This window comes from Brassica rapa, chromosome A01, assembly GCF_000309985.2.
Source record: "Brassica rapa cultivar Chiifu-401-42 chromosome A01, CAAS_Brap_v3.01, whole genome shotgun sequence".
Lineage (NCBI taxonomy): Eukaryota > Viridiplantae > Streptophyta > Magnoliopsida > Brassicales > Brassicaceae > Brassica > Brassica rapa.
In genome coordinates, this window is record NC_024795.2 from 2,942,202 (window position 1) to 2,968,364 (window position 26,163).

General features: G+C 38.6%; 6 protein-coding genes across 8 annotated transcripts; 3 read left to right on the forward strand and 3 right to left on the reverse strand.

Moving 5' to 3' along the window:
- Window positions 1–320: 320 nt before the first annotated feature.
- LOC103854849 (pentatricopeptide repeat-containing protein At4g31850, chloroplastic) lies at window positions 321–9,176 on the reverse strand. Of its 2 annotated transcripts, none has more exons than XM_033279329.1 (2): window positions 6,851–9,176; window positions 321–1,700 (listed from the first exon to the last, which is right to left on the reverse strand). In XM_033279329.1, exons 1-2 carry the CDS (start codon window positions 8,955–8,957, stop codon window positions 505–507), a joined length of 3,303 nt encoding a protein of 1,100 aa, XP_033135220.1. In that variant the 5' UTR covers window positions 8,958–9,176; the 3' UTR covers window positions 321–504. The 2 variants fall into 2 exon arrangements, with proteins under 2 accessions (XP_033135220.1, XP_018508995.2); XM_018653479.2 differs by having other exon boundaries at window positions 321–1,694; window positions 6,845–9,176.
- A 212-nt stretch (window positions 9,177–9,388) lies between these two features.
- Window positions 9,389–10,276, reverse strand: LOC103851494 (early nodulin-like protein 1). Its single transcript, XM_009128348.3, has 2 exons — window positions 10,019–10,276; window positions 9,389–9,889 (listed from the first exon to the last, which is right to left on the reverse strand). The coding sequence occupies exons 1-2, from the start codon at window positions 10,191–10,193 to the stop codon at window positions 9,555–9,557; spliced, it is 510 nt and encodes a 169-aa protein (XP_009126596.1). The 5' UTR covers window positions 10,194–10,276; the 3' UTR covers window positions 9,389–9,554.
- Window positions 10,277–10,501: 225 nt separating this feature from the next.
- LOC103851502 lies at window positions 10,502–11,323 on the forward strand. Its single transcript, XM_009128356.3, has one exon. It carries the CDS (start codon window positions 10,856–10,858, stop codon window positions 11,156–11,158), a length of 303 nt encoding a protein of 100 aa, XP_009126604.1. The 5' UTR covers window positions 10,502–10,855; the 3' UTR covers window positions 11,159–11,323.
- A 1,823-nt stretch (window positions 11,324–13,146) lies between these two features.
- On the forward strand, window positions 13,147–21,867 carry LOC103851510 (BTB/POZ domain-containing protein NPY1). Of its 2 annotated transcripts, none has more exons than XM_009128367.3 (4): window positions 13,147–18,548; window positions 19,468–19,537; window positions 19,606–20,718; window positions 21,358–21,867. In XM_009128367.3, the coding sequence occupies exons 1-4, from the start codon at window positions 18,487–18,489 to the stop codon at window positions 21,844–21,846; spliced, it is 1,734 nt and encodes a 577-aa protein (XP_009126615.1). In that variant the 5' UTR covers window positions 13,147–18,486; the 3' UTR covers window positions 21,847–21,867. The 2 variants fall into 2 exon arrangements, with proteins under 2 accessions (XP_009126615.1, XP_018509045.1); XM_018653529.2 differs by lacking the exon at window positions 13,147–18,548 and adding an exon at window positions 18,597–19,394.
- Window positions 21,866–23,764, forward strand: LOC103851521 (putative F-box/kelch-repeat protein At3g43710). Its single transcript, XM_018653687.2, has one exon. It carries the CDS (start codon window positions 22,218–22,220, stop codon window positions 23,364–23,366), a length of 1,149 nt encoding a protein of 382 aa, XP_018509203.1. The 5' UTR covers window positions 21,866–22,217; the 3' UTR covers window positions 23,367–23,764.
- A 599-nt stretch (window positions 23,765–24,363) lies between these two features.
- WRKY18 (WRKY transcription factor 18) lies at window positions 24,364–25,690 on the reverse strand. Its single transcript, NM_001301893.1, is given in 5 exon segments — window positions 24,364–24,657; window positions 24,760–24,876; window positions 24,971–25,369; window positions 25,458–25,520; window positions 25,610–25,690. Coding segments are annotated over 5 exon segments (954 nt in total).
- Window positions 25,691–26,163: the final 473 nt, after the last annotated feature.

Consider the following 26,163-nt stretch of genomic DNA (forward strand, 5'->3'; position numbering starts at 1 on the left):
ATTAACCATAATCTTATCTACTTAGGATTGCTATGGCTTGATAGATTCTCCATATACACACTTTCTCTTGGAACTATTTTTTAATTCTTAGATGAGTAAGTATATATGGTCTAATAAAAAAAAAAGTATCATGTAAACACAAACAAAATAATATTCTTTATGTTTCAAAATGTTACACGTTTTAAAAAATTTATTCATATAAGATATATATTTTGATTATAAATATATTATTTTTGTGTTTAACTATTTCCATAATTTTTAGCACAATATAATAATCATAATTAATTTTTTTTTAAAATTACAATTTTAGTTAATAAAAATATATTTAAAATGTAATATAATTTATCTTTTTGAAACAATTTTTTTCTCTAACAGATAATATTTTTGAAACAGGAGTATGACATTTACACAACCTTATGTTTTGTACACTTTACATGACAAACTGTTCTGCAGATGCTCCACTTAGTGCAGAGAGCTCTAACTGTATTAGCCGTGTAAAAATTGTCAACCTCTATTCGGTAGCTGTTCATATGTTCCTGTGTTGGGACTAAAACCACCAGTCACCATCGTCTGGTACACAGCGTAAGCGTGCTGAGGTTTCCCACACAGACTGTATCCACGGATCAACGCGTTAAACGTAAACACATTCGGCTCAAGACCCACCCTCTGTATCTCACTATAAACCTTCCCAGCTTCTTCCACCATCCCCGCGATACCAAGATTCAGAATCAACGAGTTGTAAGTGTAAAGATCCGGAGTGATCCCCCTGCTGCTCTTCATCTCATTGTAAAGCTCAAGAGCTTCTTCAAGCCTCCGAGACTTCCCTAGTCCGTTGATTATGAGATTGTAACACACCACATCAGGGTCTAGCCCTGACTCCGTCACCTCCTTGAAGTAACGCAAGGCTTCGTCCACTCTACCTACCATACAAAGACAATCCACAAGAACCGAGTAAGTCTTGAGATCCGATCTCACTCCTTCTCTAACCATCCTTTTGAATAACTTGCAAGCCGTGTCAGCCTCGCCAGCTTTGCCAAACCCGTTGATGAGGATGTTGTAGATAGCACAGTTTGGGCTGCATCCATAGTCCAACATCCCTTCAAAGAGTTGCTTCGCTTCATACAATCTCCCCGACTTTGAAAGACCATCGATGAGAGGACCATACGTGCAAACACTCGGAGAGAAGTCTCCATCACTGATAAGGTCATAGTATAAATCAAGAGCTTCATCCACATTCCCAGCTTTCACTAGCCCGGAGATGACAATGTTGTGAGTGATTGTGTTCGGTACACACTCATGAGAAGACATCTCCTTATACATCTCAAAGAGTTCTTCCAATTTTCCTGATTTTCCGTAAGCATCGAGCAAGAAGTTGTATGTAGCAACATCAGGGATGCAACAACCACTACTCTTCATCTCTAGGAACAGTTCTTGAGCTACTTCAATCATATCAGCTTCAAGAAGGCCACTGATCAACAGATTATAAACCGGAAGTTTCGGTTTAACACCAAGATCTTTAGTGAATCTCTCGAATAACGTTCTAGCACCTGAGGGATTATCACCATGTTTCAAACAGTATCTCACCATCGGCACCAGGATTGATTCACCATCTCTACAAACTCCATTAACAACCAACCTCTCAGAAAACAAAACGGCGTTCTCTACTCCACCTTCAGCCAAGACAGATCCCATCAAGTCTTTGATAGAGTATCGATGTATTAATCAACTGTAACCGTACCTCTCAACTACAAAGACTCGACTCGAGACTCCGTAACTGCCACTCTTGCTCTCACACCCGAGAAACAAGCCCAGACACAATTCTACCAAATTGCATAAGCCCACCTATCCACCCTATGGGTCCTTTTATAGACTAAGGCCCACACCAACTATTATATTGTTTACAAGAATTATTTGAATCAATCCTAAACTCTTTCTTCTTCTTCACGTCTTTCTCATGCCTTCTTCTCTTCCAAGTTATTCTGCTTCTTCTGTCTACGAGTATAAACCCTCCAAGGTATATCAATACCCCCGTTTCGCAGAACTAGCTTGTCCTCAAGCGATGAATCAGGAAACTGCTGTTTCAATTCCACCATACGCATCCAAGTATTCTCATGATCAGGCAAATTACGCCACTTTACCAACACCTCCAAATGACCTGCTTCGTCATAACGACTACTCAATAGCTCCTCCGGTTCCACTACCAAATCCTCACTTGGTGACAAGGTAGGTGGTAAAGGTGTCACCACCTGATTAGCCCCCACCACTGGTTTAAGTTGAGAGACATGAAAAACCGGGTGGATGCGTGATCCTTCGGGAAGTCTCAACCGATAAGCAACCTTCCCAATTCTCTCCAGCACTTCGAAAGGACCATAATACCTTGCTGCCAACTTCTGACATAACCTTCTACTCACCGACTGCTGACGATATGGTCTAAGTTTCAAATAAACCATTGAACCCACATTCAACTCTAAATCCCTTCTCTTCTTGTCAGCATTGTTCTTCATAATACTCTGAGCACGAATAAGATGTTGCTTAACTTCAGCCAACACCCTATCTCTCTCTATCAACATCTCTTCCAACTCAAAGTTATTTGTCGACCCTCGCTCGTAACTCACCAATGCCGGTGGCTCTCTGCCATATACCAGTTTGAAAGGTGTGCATTGCGTCGACTTATGGAAAGAAGTATTGTACCACAGCTCGGCCCAAGCTAAAAATTTTGACCAACTCTTGGGATGAGAGGAAGCAAAACAGCGGAGGTAGGTTTCAAGACATCGATTAATAACCTCTGTCTGACCATCAGATTGAGGATGGAACGCTGTACTGAACCTTAGCCTGGTACCCGAAGCTTTAAAACATTCCTTCCAAAAGCCGCTCAAAAAAATCTTATCTCGATCAGATATTATTGATTTTGGGTAGCCATGCAGGCGAATCACTTCCTGAACAAACTTCTTTGCCACATCTGCCGCTGTAAAGGGGTGCTTCATTCCTATGAAGTGGCTGTACTTGCTTAAGCGATCAACCACTACAAAGATAACATTGATTCCCCCAGACATTGGCAACCCTTCAATGAAGTCCATGGATAAATCCTCCCAAATCTGTGTAGGAAGCTCGATTGGTTGGAGTAAACCCGCAGGAGACCGTGTAGAGTACTTGTGAGTTTGGCAGATTTCACACTCCGCAACATAAGCCTGTACTCTCTGTCTCATTTTGGACCAGTAGAACGTGCTTTTAACACGTTGTAATGTCTTGAGGACGCCTGAGTGGCCCCCAAGTAATCCATCGTGACATTCCTTCAGTATCAATGGAATATACGCTGATTTCGACGGAATGACTAGCCTACCTTTATACAACAACCTTCCTTCCTTCACAAAAAATCCATTCTCCACATCCACATCCACAGTCTTGTCACTGATCATCAGTTTCATCTCATCACTCTCATCAATCTCCTTGTACAAATCCTCAATTTGTAAAGCCTTCGATATTGTCAAGGCCAGTAACTCGAAAGATGAGTAGTTGACAATACGAGACAACCCATCTGCAACTCGGTTCTCACTTCCCACTTTGTACTCAATATCAAACTCATAGCCCATGATTTTGGTCAGCCACCTCTGATAGTCCAACGTCACCTCACGCTGCTCCAGCAGAAATTTGAGACTGCTCTGATCCGTTCTCACCAAGAAACGTCTTCCCAACAAGTAATGTCGCCACTTTTGAATTGACATCACTATCGCCATTAACTCACGCTCATATATCGGCTTCATCTGTTCTCTCTCCGTAAGAGCATGACTAAAGAACGCTATGGGATGTCTGTCCTGCATCAAGACAGCCCCCAGACCATAACCCGATGCATCAGACTCGATGATGAACATCTTAGTAAAATCCGGCAAGGCAAGCACAGGTGCTGAAACCATTGCAGATTTCAGATTGTCGAAGGCAGTCTGTGAAACTGTAGACCATAAAAATTGTTCCTTTTTTAACAGTTCTGTTAACGGCCTTGCTATCATGCCGTAAGCTTGAACGAACTTTCTGTAGTATCCTGTTAAACCCAAAAATCCCCTGAGGTCTTTAACCGTACGCGGATTCGGCCACTGAACCACAGCTGCAATCTTCTGAGGATCAGTTGCCACACCATCACAGGATATTATATGTCCCAAATACTCCACACTGCTCTGTCCAAATGTACACTTCTTTCTGTTCGCAAATAGTTTTTGCTACTTAAACACTTGCAGAACCATTGCCAATTGTTTCTCATGTTCCTCCACAGATGAACTGTATATTAATATGTCATCAAAAAAAACTAACACGAACTGTCTCAGGAACGGCTTGAACACCTCATTCATCAAAGCCTGAAACGTCGCGGGAGCATTTGTCAGTCCGAACGGCATCACAAGAAATTCATAGTGACTGTCATGCGTTCGGAATGCCGTCTTTTCAATATCTTCTTCCTTCATTCGGATCTGATGGTAACCAGACCGTAGATCGAGTTTTGAAAAGATCTTAGCTCCATGCAGTTCATCTAATAGCTGATCAATCATCGGAATTGGATATTTATCAGCTATGGTGGCTCTGTTCAATGCTCTATAATCCACACAGAAGCGCCAAGACTTGTCCTTTTTCTTAACAAGTAGTACCGGACTTGAATAAGGACTGTGGCTTGGTCGTATTGCTCCTGTAGCCAACATTTCCTTCACTGCGTTCTCCATGATTTCCTTATGAGCGTGAGGGTATCGGTACGGTCTCACACTGATAGCACCAGAACCCGGTAACAGGTTTATAGCATGCTCTCTTCCACGTATCGGAGGTAATTCTTTTGGCTCATCAAACACCTCCTCAAACTGCTTCAATACTCTCATCAACTCTACTGGAATTTCAGACTCCGGTTGCATTGTCTTTAAGGACTGTTGTGATGAATGTAACGAAGGATCACCCACTAACGTTACATGTTTTCCATCATGCACAAAAGAGTATTCATGTTTCTCCCAATCGATTTGACACGTCCCTAAGGTTCGCAGCCATTGGACTCCAAGTATCACATCCACTTTACCAAGTTCCAATACGATGAAGTTGGTAATGAACGTAGCTCCTTGCAATGTGATCTCTACATTTTCACACACGCCATAACTGTGTACTGATACCCCAGTTCCCAACAGTATCTCTAATCCCGGTCTTGTTGATGTCTTCAGATGAGCCCTCTGTAACATCGCAGGAGAGATGAAGTTATGCGTCGCCCCACTGTCTAACATCACTACTACAGATTGCTTCTTCAACACTCCACGCAATTTAGTCGTTGTAGGTGATGTCAAGCCCCAAAAAGAATTCAAAGAAATTGCTCTTAACTGAGGTTCCCATACTATATCATCTTCCTCCACGTCAATATGATCTGGATCCATCACTTCTACTTCCATACCATTGAGGACAACTAACACTTGTAGAGAAGCATTCGGACAGAGATGCTGCTTAGACCATTTAGCATCGCATTTAAAACAGAGTCCCAGTCTCTCCTTCTCGGTAATTTGGGCTTCTGTTAAGCGAACTTGTGGTCTTTGAACATTGTTTTGAGTCACCGTCTTCGGTTTCCAGCCGTTTTGACTGTTGTGACTTGTATAAGGTTTCTGTCCTCCTTGATTGTTTCTTTTCGTCAGCTGCATTTCTTTCTTGACAACACTGTGTAAAGAACTTGATTCCATCTGATACGCCGTAGCAATCATCTCTGGAAGGTCAAACGGCTTACACATATTAACAACTTCTTGCATCTCCGGTGTTAACCCATTCATGAAAATCCCTTCAAGTTGACTATCAGTCAAACCCGTCACTTGCGTTGATAAATCTTCAAACTGGTGTATATACTCCGCTACTGATCCCGACTGTCGCAAAGCAAAGAACGGTTGACTCGGATCTCGAATCTTTACTTTACTGAATCTCGCTATCATCCTTTCTTTAAACTCAAACCAGCTTCGAAAAGGTCTTCGATGAACCTCACTGTTAAACCAACTCAACACATCACCACCAAGACTCATTGATACCAAATCTAACTTCGCCGCTTCTCTGTAACCTCCAATTCTGAAATAGCGTTCAGCTAACGCAATCCAACCATAAATGTCCTCACCGCTAAAGATTGGCAACTCAACACGTTTCACAAATCCCTCCCGTGATTCAACCAACACTTCTCTATTCCGGTTCTCCTCCATCCTAAAACTACGGCCAGGTTCCGAGTTCGAAGATCGTACCTGATTCTCGTGTACCGGAACGTTCGGATCTGCGTTTTCAAGATCCTCGATTGAATCCTTTCCGCGATCTTTTGTCTTCTGTAAACCAGCCAGTTTCTCCCTGATCTCCGTCAACGATTCTTGAACCAGCTGATTCGTCTGATCCTGAGCTGCGATATGCTTCTGCATCATCGTCGTAAGCGCGTCTAAGCTGGACGCCTGAATCTGGAGATCCGCCGATTGCGACTGCTTCGGAGGCATCTTCGTCTCGTAGATCTCGCGAATGTGCGATCCAAAACGCTCACGACGCACCAATTTGATAGAGTATCGATGTATTAATCAACTGTAACCGTACCTCTCAACTACAAAGACTCGACTCGAGACTCCGTAACTGCCACTCTTGCTCTCACACCCGAGAAACAAGCCCAGACACAATTCTACCAAATTGCATAAGCCCACCTATCCACCCTATGGGTCCTTTTATAGACTAAGGCCCACACCAACTATTATATTGTTTACAAGTATTATTTGAATCAATCCTAAACTCTTTCTTCTTCTTCACGTCTTTCTCATGCCTTCTTCTCTTCCAAGTTATTCTGCTTCTTCTGTCTACGAGTATAAACCCTCCAAGGTATATCAGTCTTCCCAGAAGAGACTAGCCGGCTGATCTTCAGAGCTGTGAAGAAAGCTGGTGATGATCTTGTAAGCGTCTTCGATTAAACCCGCCTTGACAACACCCGGAAGAAGAGTGCATAGTGTAACAAAGTCAGGCCCCACAAGCTTCTTCATCTGGTGGAAGAAACACATCGCATCTTTAACTCGACCCTTCTTCATCAAACCGTATATAATAGTATTGTAAGTACAAACATCAGGGACGCAACTCATCTTGAAGAACATCTTCAACGCCACCATCACCTCGTCGTTTTTGCAAAGACAGTCCAAGAGAGTGTTGAACGTCACCGTATTAGGCGGACATCCTTTCTCCTCCATCACTTCAAACAACTCAATCGCCTCTCGGATCTTTCCGTTCTTCCCCAAACCCGAGAGGAGAGTGTTGTAAGTCACAACCGTAGGCTTGAGCTTCATCTCCTCCATCCTAGTAAACATCTCCCACGCCTCGTCCACTCTATCACCTTTGTAAAGAGTGTTGATCAGAGAGTTGACAACGATCACATCAGGCTCACACTCGTTTTCCAGCATCTCTGACATCAGCTTAATAGCTTCATCTACTTCCCCAACCTTGCTATAGCACTTCATCATCATGTTGTACGTCACCGAGTCAGGTGCAAGACCAATGTTCTTCAACCCGTAGAAGATTTGTTTCGCTTCTTTATCCTTTCCTGCTTTAGCTAAACTGTAGAGAGACGCGTTACACGCCACAATGTTCGGAGCTATTCCTTTACTCTTCATCTTCTCGAAAGTCTCCAGAGCGCTGACTGAATCTCCAGTCTTCCCATAGTAATCAATAAAAACAATGTAGGTGTACGCAGTAGGGGTAACACTAAAAGACTCCATATTATCAAAAACCTCAAGCGCATCGTCTAACTTATGAACTCTTAGTAAACCACAGATCAACGTGTTGTATGTGTGAAGATTCGGTAACACACCTCGCTCCCTCATCACATCTAAAATCTCAAACGCTTCACTAAACCTCCCACCTTTGCACAAAGCGTCCACTAGAATAGTGAACGTTACAACGTCAGGGACATGCCCATCATTCTCCATCTCGCTCCAAAACCGCCTCACCGACTCCAAATCTCTGCTATCACTAAACCTATCCAGCAAAGTGATGTAAGTCACACGGTCCGGTTTGTGTCTTCCCGTTTTCATCATGGAGAAAACCTCCTTAGCGCAGTCCAGCTTCCCAGCGGTGCAAAGCGCGTCGATGAGAACAGTGTAGGTAACCACATCGGGTCCACACCCTTCCTCATCCATCCTCTTGAGTATACCATACGCTTCGTTGATCTTCCCCGCTCTACCGAGGACACGGATACATATCGTGAACGTGTAGACGTTAGGCTTTAGCCCCAACGTCTCCATCTCTTTGAGCAAACTCATCACAGAGTCAATGTCTCTTCTTTTCCCTAGTCCTACCATGAGTGAAGAGTACGTCTGCAAGCTAGGCTTGAAACCGTTAAAGATCATGCTTCTATAAACCTCCATCGCCTCTACACAAAGCCTAGACTTGAGAAGAAGATGAATCAAACCGTTGTATGAATACGCGTTCAAAGGGAAACCAGAGTCTCTCATCTTCGTTAGTGCATAAGGCGCTTGCCGCAACCCACCTTTGAGAGAGAGAGACTTGAAGATAGTCAAGAAAGTGGTGGCGTCTCTCTTTATGACTCGTTTCTGCATCATATCGAACACGTAAGCCATCTCCTGGAGTTTCCCATCGAGTCTTAGAGCTTCGAGGATGTAGTTGCAAGTCTCTGTGGTGTGACTCTGAGCTACCTCTTTGAAATAGGAAAACGCGGAAGCAGTATCGGGAAGCGACTTTAGAATCTTGGCGACTTCTTCTTCACCTGAGGATTTGAACTTCTTCTTTTTGTTTATCATTGAAACCGAAAAGTCGGAGCCTTTCATGGTGTTTCTCTGTTTCTTGCGGTGGAACAGAGACCCAAGCTTTAAAGTGTGGAACTTTAATCCGCCGTTAAGCAAACTGTTGCGTTTCTCTTTGATGTTACTAACGAGGAAAGTGTCACTGACCGTTATATCGCCGCAGAGACTCGTGGAGCAGAGTAAAGCTGTCATCTTTCTTTTTTTAAAAAATTAAGAGCAATATCACATTTCAAAGTGGAGAAGCTGTGACTAACAAAACACGAAGACGAAGATAAGATGAATAGTCATGGAGATTTGGATACGTCTCCGTTCACCAGACGGCAACAACACTACGGAGCTGGTGATTACGGTGAACCGGGGATTTTTTGATTAAAATCTTGTCGAAAGGATAAAATCTCAGTGGCTCGCTCCACTAGCTACCTCCCAAAATATCTTGAGGCCCAATAGTGGCTCATTTGTAGAAAACATGTTACCTTCTTTAGGCCCAACAATGAATTTAGCACATTCATTACCTATTATTACCTAGACTAGAAGCATGTTGCTTTTTTTGGTTTGCTTAAATTTTTTACATATGTTTGAATTCTTTGTAATTTTTAATTTAAATAAGTGCAAAGGCATTCCAATTATATAAAGGGATAATAGTTTAATTTAATCTTGTGAATTCTGAATTAGTAACAACAAGACTAGGGATAGATAGCAAAGATCTCTGCTTCATATTTGAAAATTAATAAATAGAATAGAATTCAAGACTAAAACTTAAAAAAAAAAACTGAAAAGATCTCTGCTCTCTCAGAACAAGGCCCAGAGTCCAAGAACAAGGCCCAGAACACTGAAGACGCCGGTGAGCTTAGCAGCGCCACTAGTAGGAGCAACGGCGGGACCATCAGATGGAGAAGGAGCCGGTGAGAGAGAGCTACGAGGAGTGACTACCACAAGGCGTAGCTTCTGCCCCTTTTGACAGTGACCTTGTGTTCCACTTATGAAGTAGACCGGACCGGGTTGTTCTAGCTTCACTTTGGTGTTCCCGTCGGTGTAGCTGGCTTTCGGGCTCGTGGTGTTGCATTTCTCGTAAGCCTCTCTTGTCACTTGCAGCACCGAATCTTTACCAGCTTCGTAGCTGAAAACTGAAATTAACATGTGACAATGTTAGAAACAGAGTAACATCGAAGATTACAAAAAATAAGTAAATTGATGAAAATGGGCTTATGGGTTTTGTAAGGATTAGAGATAGTGATGAGAAGTTGAATGTATACCGAGAAAGTCGCCAACTTTGAAGCGAGCCTTTTGAGACCAGTCGTTGAAAGAGTCAGAAGAGGAAGGAGGGATCTTCCAGTCACCGGATTTTCCACCGACGGTTACCTCATTGGCATTTACAGACAAGAAGAACATGCAGAGGAAGATGGTGACTAGAAGAGAAGAAGAAGCCATTGGTTCTCTACTGAGTTTAATCACCACAAAAGTGTTAGTTTGTAAGAATGTGTTTGAATGAGTTGGAGATGAATAGTCTGTGAGGAGCTTGTGTGGTTTTTATAGATCTGGTGAGGGACTTGAAATGAGGACTAGCCGTTGAAGTTAATGGAAATTAAAGGAAAAGATGAAAAATGTTTGATGTAGCCGTTGATGAAGGTGGCGTAACGGCTAGGTAAGAGACAAGACCTGGAATCTGATCATTACTGATTACACAGTCTTCTAGGAAGGAAGACTGGTCATGTGTCTGTTTTTTACTTTCTTTTGATTGCCAGTTTAGCTGGGCTTCTATAGTGTTGGGTTGAAAAAGATAAGTCAAGAACATATCTCCACAAAGCCCACAAGACGCGGAAGACCCACAGAAACTTCCATATAAAAAGTAAAGAAGTATACATTTGCACATGAATCTACTATATGTTTAAGGTGTGACACCTGCCTAATACGTTTATTACAGAAAATAAACAGCATCAGCTAGGTGTCCCTTATTGAGACACATTATCAAACTCAACAACGCTACGTGTCTTCGTGACTCTTACTATCTCCATAACCCATTTACTAAAGCAACACCGTTTCTTCCTTTGGTTAGAATAGTCCCAAGAAGATATTGATCCCCAAAAAAAAAGATGGCTGGAGAAAATGACTGGAGGAAAACGGCGGATACAACGAAGATGAGTCCGGAAGGAGTGAAAGCTGCGGGGGTTGAATCATCGAAGAGGCCACCAGGGAGTAATCCCGGTGGTGTTCTCCACCAACGCCGTAACTTGCCATACAGTTACACCACCATGGCTATCGCTGGATTAGCTATATCCGGTGCAGTCATGTACACTGTTATGTATGCTAAGAAAAAGCCCGAGGCTAGTGCCACTGATGTAGCTAAAGTGGCCACAGGGACGGCTAAACCGGAAGATACACATCCAAGGAAATAAAACCCTTATTAGAAAATGGGTTTATCTTCTTTTTGTTTGTTTTGTATTTTTGTTTTTGCTTCTGCTTAATTCTCAGAACTTTTTTGTTTTCTTGTTATGGAGTAATAACAAAACAAGTTTCAATACAAAAATATCCTATCAACTAAAGAGATATATAATAAATTACATGCGGGGAATAGAACAGAGATTGTGTAATTTTTATCAAGAAAAAAAAAACAGAGGTTGTGTAGCTATAATACTTCAGTGCTTATTCAAGTTTACTGAGTGGAGGGAAACACGTTTTACGATTTGTAGCTGTTTACAAGTATCACGTTTCACAGTTTTGAGATAGGTTCACAGTCTCACATTATGGACTTGAGTTGTGTGTTTATATTTTGGACCTTATCCTAAATGTGTTGAGAGTATCATCATGCATGGTTTTCAGGGATTCAATCCGGCTTTTTTTTCTCTTTCAGTTTGATTTTGATTACGTTTACAGTAATTTGGGCTCATATTGAACTCTCTAAAAGAGAACATAGTTTGAAATATTTCAAAATTTTAAGTTTATTTGTAGTTTTATTGGTTTTTATTGTAATGATGAAGAAAGAATGAATCGGCTTTAAACCGTGGGCGTTTTGATTATTGTCAACTCTGTCACGTAACAATGTATGAAAATGTATACATTCGATCAATGTACCAGCCCAAAGACAAATTAATGAGATAAAGTAGTGCTCACCTAGTAAAGTCTTTTCATCGAGTTTCAACTAACTTTTACTATCAAAATGTCACTAATATGATGATTTTATTAGTCAACTACAAGATTATAACAAGTTGAATTTATGCGATAATTGGCTATTCGCATGATTTCTAAAAAGGACACGGGGATTAGCATAAATTAAGATCGTAACGTTAGAATTAGAATATGGAAAAATTAGGTGAGGCCACTTATGGCCCAAAAAAAGCAAGTGTATAGAAATAGGGTGTTAGGTAAAAACACTCATGTGTTGCTTTATGAGCATAAAACCTGGACGACAATCTCTTCTTTCTCTTCACCAACTGGATTCATTTTAGTTATTAATCATCATTTTCCTCGTCAAATTAAGTTGGCCATCGTTTGATTTTGTAAATGGTTCCAATTACACATGATTTAAAAAAAACTTTGCAGCATAATTATGTCACTATACTCTGTTTAGAGATTTAGATTGAAGTGAGAAAAACATACATATGTATCATTAATAAGCTATGATTAACTTAAAGAGATTTGGGTATGTTTAGCATGTAACATCATTACCTGATTAAAGTCTCTCACTCGTAAATTTATAGCTGCTAGTTTCATAGTTACATTACAATATATAACATTGGATTATACAATATTTTTGACTTGTTACAAAAAAAACAATATTTTGACCCCCAACAAATGCATTAATTTCTGCTATTTAAATTTGGATAATTGGCTTTTGTGGACCCATTTAAAATTTTCATTCGGCACATGTTGCTTAGGTCATCTCCAACCCAACTCCAAAACACTATTTTAGTGTGATTTTGACACTAAAACCTTCTCCAACCCAACACTAAAAATTACACTATTTTAGTGCAACACTATAATTTCACACCAAATTTGGTGTGACACTATTCACCACACTAAAACACTATTCACTCCACTAAAACACTATTCACTTAATTTATTAATAAAGTAGACAATTAAATAAATGACAAATAAAAATATAAATACATATAATATTATAAAATAGCTTTTAGTGTGAAATTTGGTGTTATGGTTGGAGAAGAACTTTTTTTTAGTGCTGAAATTACACTAAAATAGTGTGGTTTTGACACTATAATAGTGTTATGGGTTGGAGATGCTCTTACTGGTTACTATCACCAAATTCACACCACTATCACAAAACATCCAAACTAGTATATAGTCCATTTCTTTGGAGTCTTGTATATGGCGACTCAAGAAGCAAACAACAAGAAAAAGAGGCCTGAAAACGACCAAAATCATTCCCCTTTTTCACTGACAGAACTTATTCTTAGACACTACTTTTACATTCCAAATAATTCAAATAAGTTTTGCAACTTGCCAACGAAAAAAAGTTTACTCAAATGAAAAGAAAAAGAGGTTAAACCGGAAACTATAAATAAGTTTACGAAGAAAGGAGAAAAAAAAAGAAGAAGAGAAGGAAGCACAAGGGTGCAATTATGGAGGTTTGGACCCCATAGTCAGTGTTCACCATCATTTGTTTATGATGCCTTATGCTCACGCCTGTCTTAAATTAACCTTTTAATTATTATTTTCCAACACTAAACATTTACTATTAGTCGAATGGCATAATCATTCTCATCTCAGAATTAGAAGTTTTGGTTTTGCTTGTGAATATTCGTGAATATATTCTTCACGGTTCAATTGAATGTGAGGTTTCCTCATATGTCAAGGTCATAGTTGTCAAAAATCATTCACCAAGACTAATCTTTTATGTATGTATATATGAGAATGATATATGACATGCATATTTTATTTGAGAATGATATATGACATGCATATTTTATTTATTGTACGTAAAACACAAATACGATAGTCTAATGCTATGTGCATAATCATATTCTTGGCTTGTTGCAAAAACCGACATAATCTCCCGTGTAGATTGAACTATCAATTTTTAGAATCTTTCGTATTGTCGATATTTAATTTGATAATAGGCTAATAGCCATTAAAGTATTATATAGTTGTTGAAAAGTCGGTTTCCTTGTAAACAAAATATTGTATCAAACATATTTATTTTATTCTCTATAAACTATGCGAAATTGTATGATCATAATAAATCAACGTTAAAAAAAAACTATGCAAAATAGTGGAATTTTTAATTATAAAATGACTATGTGGTTTCGCTAAAATAAACTAGTAATCACAGCAAAAAAAGTTCTTCAATTGCAAATTTGTATACCATTTTGTCGATTTTTATTCTTAATGAAATTTATTTAGTATTCATGTTCTTACATTTTTAGAAAACTCAATTTGCTTGTATACTCCAAGTATAAAAATATAAGTAACATAAATGAACCACTCCTCTAGGAAACCACATCAATTATAAGCATTGTTTTCGTTGTAGCTTTCGCATATACTTGAGGTTCAAAACCATTACTTTTGACTCTATTTATGTTCTTGCCTTTTCTATGCAAAGTTCGATAAAAATGAAGTTTGCAACGAAGATGAACTGAGAGAATAATAACAATATGGGAGTGCATTTAATATGGATGCAGTGTATATAATGTAAAAGAGGTAGAACACTGTATAAATATAATGCTTCCGTAATAATGGAGGCTACGTCTAGTCTTTTCTCATGAACACATGCCATTGCTTTTCCTTCTGTGCTTTCAACATCTTACCTATGCATCTACATATAATTATTTCATCCAAAGAGGAAATATGTTTAATGACACTTCTAATAATACACCCTATTATACCCCATATGATAACGTCTGTACGTGCAACTCTTTTGGCTAGAAGGATGACAGACGTGGACAATTATTTTCTTTTGTAATAATCATTTCTTTTTTTTTTTGCTAGAAATGTAATATCATTGACTTGCTAATGAAATTTTCGTAGTGCTAATGAAAGTTTGATCACAAGAAACTTGAAAATTCCATTTTTTGAGTGTCATAATCATTCATACAGAAACCTTCTTCCTAATGTAAGGAGAGAATGAAATCGAGTTCTTAACATACACCATGAGCCAAGACATTAACATTGATCATATAAAGCATGACTTTCTTAGTGCGAGAGAGATAATTAACTTCGTGTGGTTCTATACTCGAAGATAGGGGTCGTCGAAGATCATGTATGCTACCGGAACGTTTTGGTAAAAATATAGTTTGATCAGCAATCGTCGTAATTGGCTAGCTATGGCCTTGTGGAAAAATAAGTCTCGTACGCATTAAGAGCATTAACATGTATGCTTATGATCTATGGGGGTTGCGTACTTGGATCTCAAGTTAAAAGGGAAATCAAGATGATCAAAGCGAAAAAGTCCTACTTAAAAAATTCAACCCAGTGGTTATAGTTTTCGTCTTTGTTTTAAGTTAGAAAACTCGTCATACATAAATTTAACTCTTTAGCGGAAAGTGTAAAGTAACATGACTAGTACTTAAAACAAAAACAATTCATGCATTTAGGATAAATAATTTCCAAGATTCGAGTCTTTGATGAGACTGAGAGCCTGAGAACCATAATTTGAAGTCTCCGGAAGCATATTTTTTTGAAGTCGGATATTTCGGAATGAGAAAGGTAACATGACGAATAGTGAAAAAATAAACTATTCATTACTTAATATTTTTGCCCAGAAATAAATCCACTTATACATTATCCAATTCAAGGACTTTGAAATCTGAACAGAGCAGAGATAACGGAGCATATTGTATATAATGAGTTATTTTCTGTTTGAAGAGCATATAAAGAGTTATTACATGACCGGCATGAAATAAAAGGATAACAAAGTCAAATATACGTGTTTAGGTTATTTCCAACACTACTCTATTTTTAAAAAAAATTGAATAAAAGTAAATAGCGATGAGAAATGCTTCAATTCAACTCTATAATAGAGTTTACATAATTTTTTTTGTTCAAATAGAGTGAAAAATAAAATAAAGTTAGAAATTTTTTATTCCATATTCATTTTTACTCTATTTTGAAAGAAAAAATAGAGTTTTATATTAGAGATGTTTTTATCCTTATAGCAAAGACGCAGACAAATCAGCATATTGACATAATCAAGCCACTATTTAGATCGAACAAGCCCTGCGTGTCAACCTTCATTTACTACTTAGTCGACTTAGCTTTGGGACCATAGTCACCATATGCATACATCTCCATAACTACGTTGCGACTCTTACGATACGTGTTTTTACGTTCATATATAATTGAGCCGTTAATCACGTGGAACACAGCTACGGCACGTAAAGAAAATTGACATGCAGACCCCACCAAATGACATTAATACATTTTAAACCAAACCGGGTCCATTTTAGATCTTCACTATGCCATTTTTGTTATCGTAGTCTTGAGAAAACTGTCGAGTAATAGATCACCTTAATTAAGCAGATAAAATCAATTAAGATACATGATTGTTGATTTGACAATTTTCAGAAACCAAAATTGAATTATGTACATGGAAAACCCCGTGATCATATGTTTTTGTAACAATCTTTACATAATTACATTATTATGTCCGACCATGCAGTCGACCATGCAGTAGCTAGTTGTGAACACTATGTTTGATTATTCATTTTTTGAGCTTTATTATACGAGACACGATATACTCATGGGTATGAAAAGTATCAATAGAAAAACATATAGTGACGCTAAAAAGGAGAAACTTTACATGACTCGAGAAAATGTAAATGAAGCTTCCTTTCAGAGAAAATTACGTTATCAAAGTAATATATTTGCTTTCTAGAAAAGTAAAATAATCGCCAGTCATCTAAACAATTCAAAATTATCGTGTAAATTTAAATCTTTAAGCTTAAATTACACAGCTGAGGATAAGTAATTTTTTTCCTTGTTTTAGTGTTGAAAAGAAGTTATGCGCCATATTCAATACGTTGAGAAATAAAATGATAAAAGTTGGTCGGAACAGGTTTTTGCCTGCACTTGATTAGTGCATGAGTTGTTATGCAATACTAATTCTTTCATTTTGTGTTAAGCCGAGTTAATTTTTTTATACGAGTGTGTGTGATTCCGCTTAGTGATTTTTATATTTGGTTACAGTTATTGACTTTTAGATATTACTACTATATTGTAGTTTCAGATCTAGAAGGAGTCGGTCATAGTTACGAAGAAAACATTTGTGTATTAATCAGGTTAGCTTTGTTTTCATTGTTTGCATGGAAAGTCAATAGTGTTAGGAAATGCAAGTCTGACTAAAACTTCGTGAGCATCTAGAAATATAACGTAATACAAAAAGTCAAAGTGTCACTCTCTCGGCAAACGGGTTCCGTTTGGACTCTGTAGTCCAGAGAGTTTATGGCGCGTCGATTTCACGCCGTCTCAATGATTCCTTGTGAAAAGGATGACATACGTAAAAAACTAGGCGACTAAAGAAAGAGAAGGATCTCTGATCTATTGTCGAAAGGGGGTTTAGCTCACGAAATACACATAGACGGTCTCCTTCAAATGTGCAGAGATGAACACCTTATCCTCATATAAGAAACTTGGGAGAGACAGTCAAAAGTTTTGAGACACCATGTGTCTGATTCAGTTTACGTGAGACAGACAGTCAAAATGTCCTTCAAAAAAGCACATCTCTATCAATTGATGTTTACTCTTTCCCTTTTCAAAAGATAAATACATACGCATTAAACCTTTTTCCGTTGTCTAAATGCGAATAAACATAAAAGACGTAAGAAATGAATAAATTGAAGTGATTAAAAAATTTGAGATAAACCAGTTGTTAATCAAACATTCAAAACAACTTAGCTGGCTAATGTAGAATATTTGCAGCTAGATTCCCACTCTCTTTTATTGCCTTTTTTATATTTTTTTAAATACTTTTTTTCAGAGAGTAGGATTGTAGGAGAGACAACTTCGTCAGACCGAAAATAAATCATCATCATTCCTCTTCCCTTCCCGAGTTCAAAGCCAAGAAAGATAAAAATCAGAAAAAAAGTAGTAAAACCTTTCATTGAGATTTGAGCCAAGAAGAATAGAAGAAGGGAACGAGAAGATCTCCAGCGGATCATCTCTGCTTTAAAAGCATTGGCGGCGACTGGCTTCATCTCTCTCTCCTCTTCCTACTTATTAATTCCCTCTCTCTCTCTCTCTCTTACTTGCTACACAAAACCCTTTTCTTCTCTCTCTCTCTCCTCTCTTTATCTTACGCCATTTACGTTTTGTTTTTCTTTGTGTGTGATTATTATGACGATGGGATTTTCTTTCTGAAACTTTTTATTTTCTTGGAAAGTTGACAGAGAGGAAAAATTAAATAAAATAAAAAAAAGATTGAAACTTTATGGTTCTTCTCTGTGACCACAGAGAGACAATAAATGCGTTTGTAAATGGTTAGTTGAGAATAGGAGAAAGAACATAAAAGTCCCGTAGCCCGAGGAGAGTTTGGGTTTCTTGCAGAAAGATAGTGAGGCAAAACATGGGTTTGGTTTCTTCTTGTCTCTTTTCTAACATTCATTTCCATTAACTGTCTCTCCTTCTTCCAGCAAACCTCAAGTTAAAAGAAACCACATTTTCCCCCTTTTTCCTTCCTTTTCTCACCTTCTTGTTCTGGTTTTGATTTGAGAAAGTGTAAAGCTTTGAGCTTTTTTAGTACTAAAAAAAGGTGTGGTGAAGAAGACAAAGGAAGATGAAGTTCATGAAACTAGGGTCTAAGCCTGATACATTTGAATCTGACGACAAATTCCACAAGTAAGTAAATTTTATTAATATTTTTGCCGCTCCTATTTTTTGAAATTGATAAGGTCAAATAGAATCCTTACTGTTTATTCTCTATGCATGTCTGATTTTTCTTGTTCTGTTCTGTTCTCTTTTCTATTCATATTTTTCTCCACATGTTTTATTTAATCTGTCTTGCTCTTGAAAGGTTTCTAGAAACATTTGTCCCAGTCCAAACTCTCTTTGTTTCTATTATTTTCACCAGAAGAAAACAGATATGTGACTTCAATTGATATCTGTGAATAGAGGTAGGTAGACTTATTTCTCTGTGGATGAATAGTAAAACATACTCTGGTTTTGATCTAAGCGATATAGTAGTGTTACAAAAAAAAAGGAATAGTTTTTATCATCAACACCATCATTTTGATTGGTTTCACTAATCATATTTTGCGGGAAATACCACAAAGAAAAAGTAACATAAATGGGGTATATGAGTATCAGAAGTGGTCCATTAGATGATATGTCTTTGTTTATGTGTTGTTTTGTGGTCCTGATTTGTAAGAGTGGAAAGAAAAAAAAGGAAATGATGATTAAGAGTTTTCTACAAATTCAGAAAGTGAAGAATCTCTCTTTTCTTTTGTTTACTTATGCTTTGTTTCTGTAATTATCAGCTGTGACATCTCTTCACAAACTTGACATCTGGATATTCTAAAGTAGTCTAAAGAATGTTGCTTTCTTGGCTTTGTTCCGTATGAGAATATAACAAAAATGATTTCTTTTACCCAAGATTTAGTCTTTTGTTAGTTTGTGGATACTTAAAACATGTTAAATCTGACTTTGCTTATGGCTTTGAATGTGACATAACATCTCTAATGTTCGGTAAATAGTTTTTGACTAATCATTCTGGAGAGTTCTTGTTTAGCTGATTATGTTCTTGGTCTCTTCTCCACAGGTACGCTGTTTCGGATCTAGACAGCGATGTTACTGTCATTGTCGGAGAGTTTACATTTTACCTCCATAAGGTACACTTTTGTACTGCTTACAGCATAAGTAGTTTACTTACTGATTCTTAAGTTATAATGTTTTTCAGTTCCCGCTGCTATCTAAGAGCAATAGGATGCAGAGACTTGTTTCTGAAGCGAGCGAGGAAAACACCAATGACATCACTATCTCAGACATCCCTGGAGGACACAAAGCGTTTGAGATATGCGCTAAGTTCTGCTACGGGGTCACGGTAACACTCAACGCTTACAACATAACCGCCGTGCGATGTGCAGCTGAGTATCTCGAAATGACCGAAGACGTTGACCGCGGTAACCTCGTATACAAGATCGAAGTCTTCCTCAACTCAGGCATTTTCAGAAGCTGGAAAGACTCCATCATCATGCTTCAGACAACCAAGTCTCTTCTTCCATGGTCCGAAGATCTGAAGCTCGTTACCAGATGCATAGATTCTGTCTCAGCTAAGATTCTGGTCAACCCCGAGACAATCACTTGGTCTTACACACACAACAGGAAGCTATCTGAACAGGACAAGATCGTCGAGTATCATAGAGAGAAGAGAAACGAGAATGTGGTTCCTAAAGACTGGTGGGTCGAAGATGTGTGTGAGCTTGAGATTGATATGTTCAAGCAGGTGATGAGCGCTGTGAAGTCAAGTGGAAGGATGAACAATGGTGTTATTAGTGAAGCTCTTAGGTACTATGTTGCAAGGTGGTTACCTGAATCTATGGAGTCAGAAGCAGCTTCTTCAAACAAACATCTTGTTGAGACGGTTGTGTCCTTGCTGCCGAGGGTTAACAGAGCGATGAGCTACTCTACTTGCAGCTTCTTGCTGAAATTACTCAAAGTCTCGTTCTTGGTTGGAGTTGATGAGACGGTGAAAGAGGATTTGGTCGAAAACGTGAGCTTGAAGCTACACGAGGCCTCGGTTAAGGATCTGTTGTTGCATGAAGTGGAGTTGGTTCATAGGATTGTGGATAGGTTCGTGGGGGATGAGAAGCGTGTCTCGGAGGATGATAGATACAAGGAGTTTGTGTTAGGGAACGGTGTTTTGTTGAGCGTGGGGAGATTGATCGATGCGTATCTCGCAAGTAACCGTGACCTAACGCTCTCTGGCTTTGTGGAGTTGTCTGAGCTGATCTCGGACGCAGCTAGACCTATTCACGATGGTCTCTACAAAGCTATAGACACTTTCTTGAAGGTATGTAAAGCATTTTATTACATTCTTCTTGTTTTACAGTTATTAGAGCATCATCATCATCAGTAACAAAAGTGAAGAGCAGTGTTCTTGCAATTGTAATAGTAATTTAAATTTAAACAGTAAAAAAAATACACCAATTAGAAAATGACAAAAGTGAGAGCAGTGTTCTCAGCAGCTCTTTACATAGAGCAGCTCTCTCTTAAATTATTCCCTCTCTCCTATTTTATACATTTATTTTATTATAATATTGCTTAGAGCAGCTCTCATTTCAAACTGATGCAGATGCTCTTAGTTTCTGAAAATTGGGGTGTGATTGTATGGTTGAATTAGAGTAAAACTAATAGAGTAAAAGTGTTTTACAAAAAAAAATAGGTATTCCATTTTATCAGTTTTTTTTTATCTTTTATGGTTTGAGAGTAAAACTTTTGCCCTCTTATTTGAAGTTGAACTTAGAGTAAATGTTGATCAAAAAATAAAATAAAAACTTAGAGTAAATAATATATATAAATAAATAAATAAAATATTTTTATATGTTCATTTTACTCTAGTTTCCAATTTTTTTATTCTCTCTTGTACTCGATTTGTTTTTCACCTAATTACTCCAAAGTGTTTTTAGTCACACTCTTGGGTTTTGTATAGGAACATCCGGAGCTAACTAAATCTGAAAAGAAGAGACTTTGTGGGTTAATGGATGTGAGGAAGCTGACGAGTGAAGCATCAGCACACGCAGCACAGAACGAGCGGCTTCCATTACGAGTTGTGGTGCAAGTTCTCTACTTTGAGCAGCTCAGAGCTAACCACAGCCCTGTAGGTTCTGTTGCAGCTTCCTCCCACTCGCCTACCCCGCCGGTGAAGAAGGCGGAGGAGAGCATAGTGGTTGTCGAGGAAGAGGCGGCGAAGAAGGTGGGGCTGAGTAAGAAAAGCAGAGGAAGCAAGAGCACGAGGAGTGGTGGTGGTGCTGGTGGACCGCAGCTGATGCCGTCGAGGTCAAGGAGGATCTTTGAGAAGATATGGCCAGGGAAAGGTGAGAGTAACAAGAGCTCTGAAGTTTCGTCTGGTAGCTCGCAGAGTCCGCAGGCGAAGTCGTCTAGCTCGTCGTCCAGGCGCAGGAGACATTCCATATCTTGAAGGGCTTATCTCAAATTTGTATGTGTTTCTGCTGTTTTTGTCTTAATGAGAAATCTAATCGAAAAGATTTGTTAAAACTACTAGTAGTAGTATTAGTTTTTTGTCGTTTAATGTTTTTGGAAAAATCGATTTGTGAAATTTTTAAAATATAATTTACTTAATATGAAGAGATATATACAAAAGGAAATTTAAAGAGAAAAGTCAAAGCCTGCTAAAAGGAAAGAGAGGTAGAGTAGAGCACTCTCGGCTATAAAAGGTTGACAAGGTCAATACAAAGAATCATTCGTAGCAAATAAGAGTAGAGAACTAGAGAGAGCAATAGAGAAAAGAATAAGTGATCACACCAAGAAATTGTGTAAACCCGTTGCTTGATGGCAAAACTGATCGGAGAAGAGCCACCGGTTAAAAGAAGAAGGATGACGTTTAATATTCTGATGCTTCCTGATGATTTGCTATTGAATTGTTTAGCTCGTATCTCTAGATTACACTACCCAATTATATCCTTAGTCTCCAAGAGATTGCGCTCTATCCTTACTTCTTCCGAGCTTTACCAAACACGAACCCTCTTAGGCCGCACCGAGAGTTGTCTCTACGTGGGCTTATCAGTCCATCATGATTCTAAGCCGCTACGTTGGTTTACTCTCTGCCGGAGACCAAATAGCTCGAGGAAAGTTTTGGTCCCAGTTTCATCTCCCCATCAATCTCTCCCCGAGTTCTGGCCAGCTATTGCACTCGTTGGTACCAATGTATACGTCATTGGTGGTTTAAGAAATAAGATTGCGTCTTCTAGCGTCATGGTCATGGACTGTCATTCTCACACATGGACTGAGGCCCCAAGCATGCTTGTACCACGTCAGAGCCCATTTGTTTGCGTTCTTGATGGGAAAATATATGTAGTAGGAAGCCAGAAAGACAAAACCACCTGGATGGAGGTATTCGATACAAAGACTGGTAACTGGGAGTTTGTGCCGGGTCCTAGCGAAGAAATATGCAAAAGAGCTACTAGGTACCGATGCATAGGGTATGGTGGAAAAGTTTACGTGACAGCTGAGAAAGGTGATACATATGAGCTGAATAGAGGTAGATGGAGAAGAGGACCCTTGTTCATCGATAGGGCTGGTTTCAGTTCATCTTTTTGTGTGATAGACAACGTGCTGTATCGTTGTAATAGCTGTATGATCGATTGGTATGACTCTGAGGAAAATTTGTGGGAAACGGTTAAGGGTTTGAAGGGATTGGTTCCCTTTTATTCGGGTTACATCCATGCTAAAGCGGCCAATCATGGTGGAAAAATGGTGATTTTATGGGAGGAGAAAGTGTATGTTAACAAGCTTCCTCATGAGACAAAGATTTGGTGTGCGGAAATTACTATTGAAAGACGCCAGAAAGAGATGTGGGGGACCCCTGACTGGTTTGAAGTTGTCTTGTCTACAAAAAATGAGCGATTTGATCAATTATCATATGTTTTTTTCTGCTACTCTTTGATGAATACCACAGGAGAAACATTGTTCAGTTTTTAAATTTCCTTCGAAAAAAAATATTTTGTCTATTTACGAAAGGCTTTGGTTCTAAGATGTATGATTCCCTCTTGAAACACCTCTAATTCTTTGCGGTTGGAGTTTTGCAGGATAATAAGCTAGCCAGACAAGTTAAACAGCCTAGTAGACCCTGAATCGAATTTTGGAAGCTTATCCTTTAAGCCTCTCACCTGAACTTTGAGCTTGTTGTTCTTCTAAAAGCAGAACAAACGGCCGTTTATGACACAGGAAGGATATATCAGTGAGATTATTGGCTGTCTCACAGATCAAAACAGAGGAAAGGTGCAACGTTTCCTTCTGAGATACGTTTTTCAGGTTTCTTTATTTGCTATCTGGTCTGAAAGAAACCGAAGAAGACATGGGGAAGACTCTCGTACACCGCTGTCCTTGATCAAGTTGATTGACAAACAGGTCAGGAACCAGCTGTCTAGCATGCAGCAGCTGGGGGCATTGTCGTGTGTGAAGGCCATGGAAACATGGTTCTCGTACTGATGAGCTTTCATATGTAATCTTTATTTTTCAGCAAAAACTTTAAGATACAAGTAACACACGATGTAAAAAGTTTTTTTTTTTGTTTGAATTAATTTAACATTCCTTCAATATAAAAAGAAAAACCAAGACTAACCTTTTTGCTAATTTATTTATTCACTTCTACTCAATAATACATGAAGCTTATTTTGTAGATAAAATGAGCTTGACTTGTTTAAACACTTCTACTCAATAATAAACTTTTTGCTATGTGATCACCGGATTCAACTCATACATAAACCAGATTTTCACAATTGTTTATTCTAAACTGAGTTCAAATTAACTAACTTTTGTCTAACCATTTTTCTAAGACTTATATTTTCTTGAATGCTTATGCTTTTTTTTTCATGTAGGTACAATATATATGTACAACACTAACGTTCCATCTTTTTCTCCTACGTAGAAGATAAATTTTGAAAGAAAAAGGCCACTCCTATGTTCACTGAAAGCTTCATGTTCTAGACTGCTCCATCAACCTCCCAGATATAGCAGCCGCAAGAGCAGCCGTAAACTTTGAATCTTTCGTTAAGGAAGACGCCATTTGCTGAACCAAAACCTCTTGCATAGTTTCCCTTTCGTTCTTCTCCAAAGCTAAACTATGACCACCATGAACCATATCCAAAGTCATAGTTCTTGATCCAACCTGGCTAGTAGCGTCCCCTTCAGAAGCGTTTGGACCTAAGTGGTTATGTGTCCCTTCGTATGTAGCTACCAGTATTGACGGATCCTCTGCGCTGCGTTGCACCTGAACAACAACAAAACAAGCCACAAGTCATATCATTAGACCGCTGAATAAGCAGGGATAAACAATTACAAATGAAAATCAAACTCAATGTGTGTAACGTACCTTCTTTTTTACTGGACAAGAAGGTGCAAACGAGCATCTAAAGTAAGCTCTTGGTGAGGGGTTATCTCTTGTAACTTTTTGTCCGTATTTCCTCCATTGATATCCATCTTTTACTGTCTGCAAAGTCGTTCCACAAATATAACACTCTGTTTAGCTTTCCTCTCCCCATAACAAACATAGACATGACATTATATTCAGATGAAACGCTTACCAAGCTTGTATCGGAAGAAACAGCAGGCACGTAAACTGTTGAAACCTGTGCTTTGTTGAAGCTATCAGTGACTGATCTTTTACAAGAAATAAGCTGATTTTTCTGCTCATATTGCTGCTGCTGCTGATGATGATGATGATGAGCTTCGTTGCTGGAGCTGTTCTCATTTATTCCACTACTGAGTCCATTAGGAAGGCTTAAGGATTCATCCGAATCTTGTTTTCTTCTTTTTAGAGGTTGTTCCAACTGATCTGTTTCAGGGCTTTGTCGACGACTCTGAAGCTTCTCCAAATGATGTTGTAATGCGTAGTAGTTCTCGTAGACTGTTGCTAGCGTCTCCGTTAGCTTCTTGTTCTCTGAGTTGACTCTGTTTAGCTCCTCTCTTAACTCACTTGCGCTCTGTTTCATTACCATTAAGATAATCATTACCACCAAGAACTAATATACTTTGTCGCAAACAATTCGAATATATTGCACACTAACTAACCTCATCTTTAACCATCCATTTCCTTTTCAAATCAGCAGAAGTTGAAACCTTCACCTCCTTTTTCTGAAAATATGAACCCTAGTCAATAAAAATCAAAAGGAAACAAAAAAATACAAATGATATATAGATCATGCGAAGTCTGGACTCCTCACCGGAAGTTTTTCCGGGAAACTACGATCGAGACTGTTGGTGTTGAGATTGAGAGATATGTCGAGAAACGAAGAACAGTCCATTAAAAAAAATATTAATGATTGTTTTAAAGACGCACAGACCAAAGGAGTGGTTGGTGCTTAAAGACTTGAGTCTTGATTTGCTTTCTTCGGTCGCAATTTGGTGGTCCGAAATGAATTGAGTAGTGGCTTCTTTATATATACGTTAACTAGAAAGAGTTGTCTGTGGGCAATAACATAAAGAAAGAAGTTTTTGGATTTGTTAGGAAGGAAAGTCGTTGGAACGTGACGATAAATCTAAAGAGCATAAAGTCTTCATACATTAAAGACTTCGAAGGAAAAAGGATAAAGCAAAACAAGACATAAATAAAAACCATTGTCTGTGGAAGCACAGTGATTGGCTAAATCAGTGGGTTTCTTCAAAACATTGGGTGTGATTTGAGTGATCTAGTTACGTGTGTATAAAGCTTACCACGTGGAGTAAGTCTTTACAGTATAAGTTATATATCATATAACTGATCAATGATGCCAAATAA

Excerpts from the sequence above, each read along its gene's own strand:
- LOC103851502 (XM_009128356.3), top strand. The coding sequence starts at position 10,856 with ATGGCTGGAGAAAATGACTGGAGGAAAACGGCGGATACAACGAAGATG.
- LOC103854849 (XM_033279329.1), bottom strand. The coding sequence starts at position 8,957 with ATGACAGCTTTACTCTGCTCCACGAGTCTCTGCGGCGATATAACGGTC. Across the intron at positions 1,701-6,850 it reads GCCGGCTAGTCTCTTCTGGG|AAGACTTGATGGGATCTGTC; the intron begins AAGACTGATATA and ends GATACTCTATCA.
- LOC103851521 (XM_018653687.2), top strand. The coding sequence starts at position 22,218 with ATGGCAAAACTGATCGGAGAAGAGCCACCGGTTAAAAGAAGAAGGATG.
- LOC103851494 (XM_009128348.3), bottom strand. The coding sequence starts at position 10,193 with ATGGCTTCTTCTTCTCTTCTAGTCACCATCTTCCTCTGCATGTTCTTC. Across the intron at positions 9,890-10,018 it reads CAAAGTTGGCGACTTTCTCG|TTTTCAGCTACGAAGCTGGT; the intron begins GTATACATTCAA and ends TGTTAATTTCAG.
- LOC103851510 (XM_009128367.3), top strand. The coding sequence starts at position 18,487 with ATGAAGTTCATGAAACTAGGGTCTAAGCCTGATACATTTGAATCTGAC. Across the intron at positions 18,549-19,467 it reads TCTGACGACAAATTCCACAA|GTACGCTGTTTCGGATCTAG; the intron begins GTAAGTAAATTT and ends TCTTCTCCACAG. Across the intron at positions 20,719-21,357 it reads CTATAGACACTTTCTTGAAG|GAACATCCGGAGCTAACTAA; the intron begins GTATGTAAAGCA and ends GGTTTTGTATAG.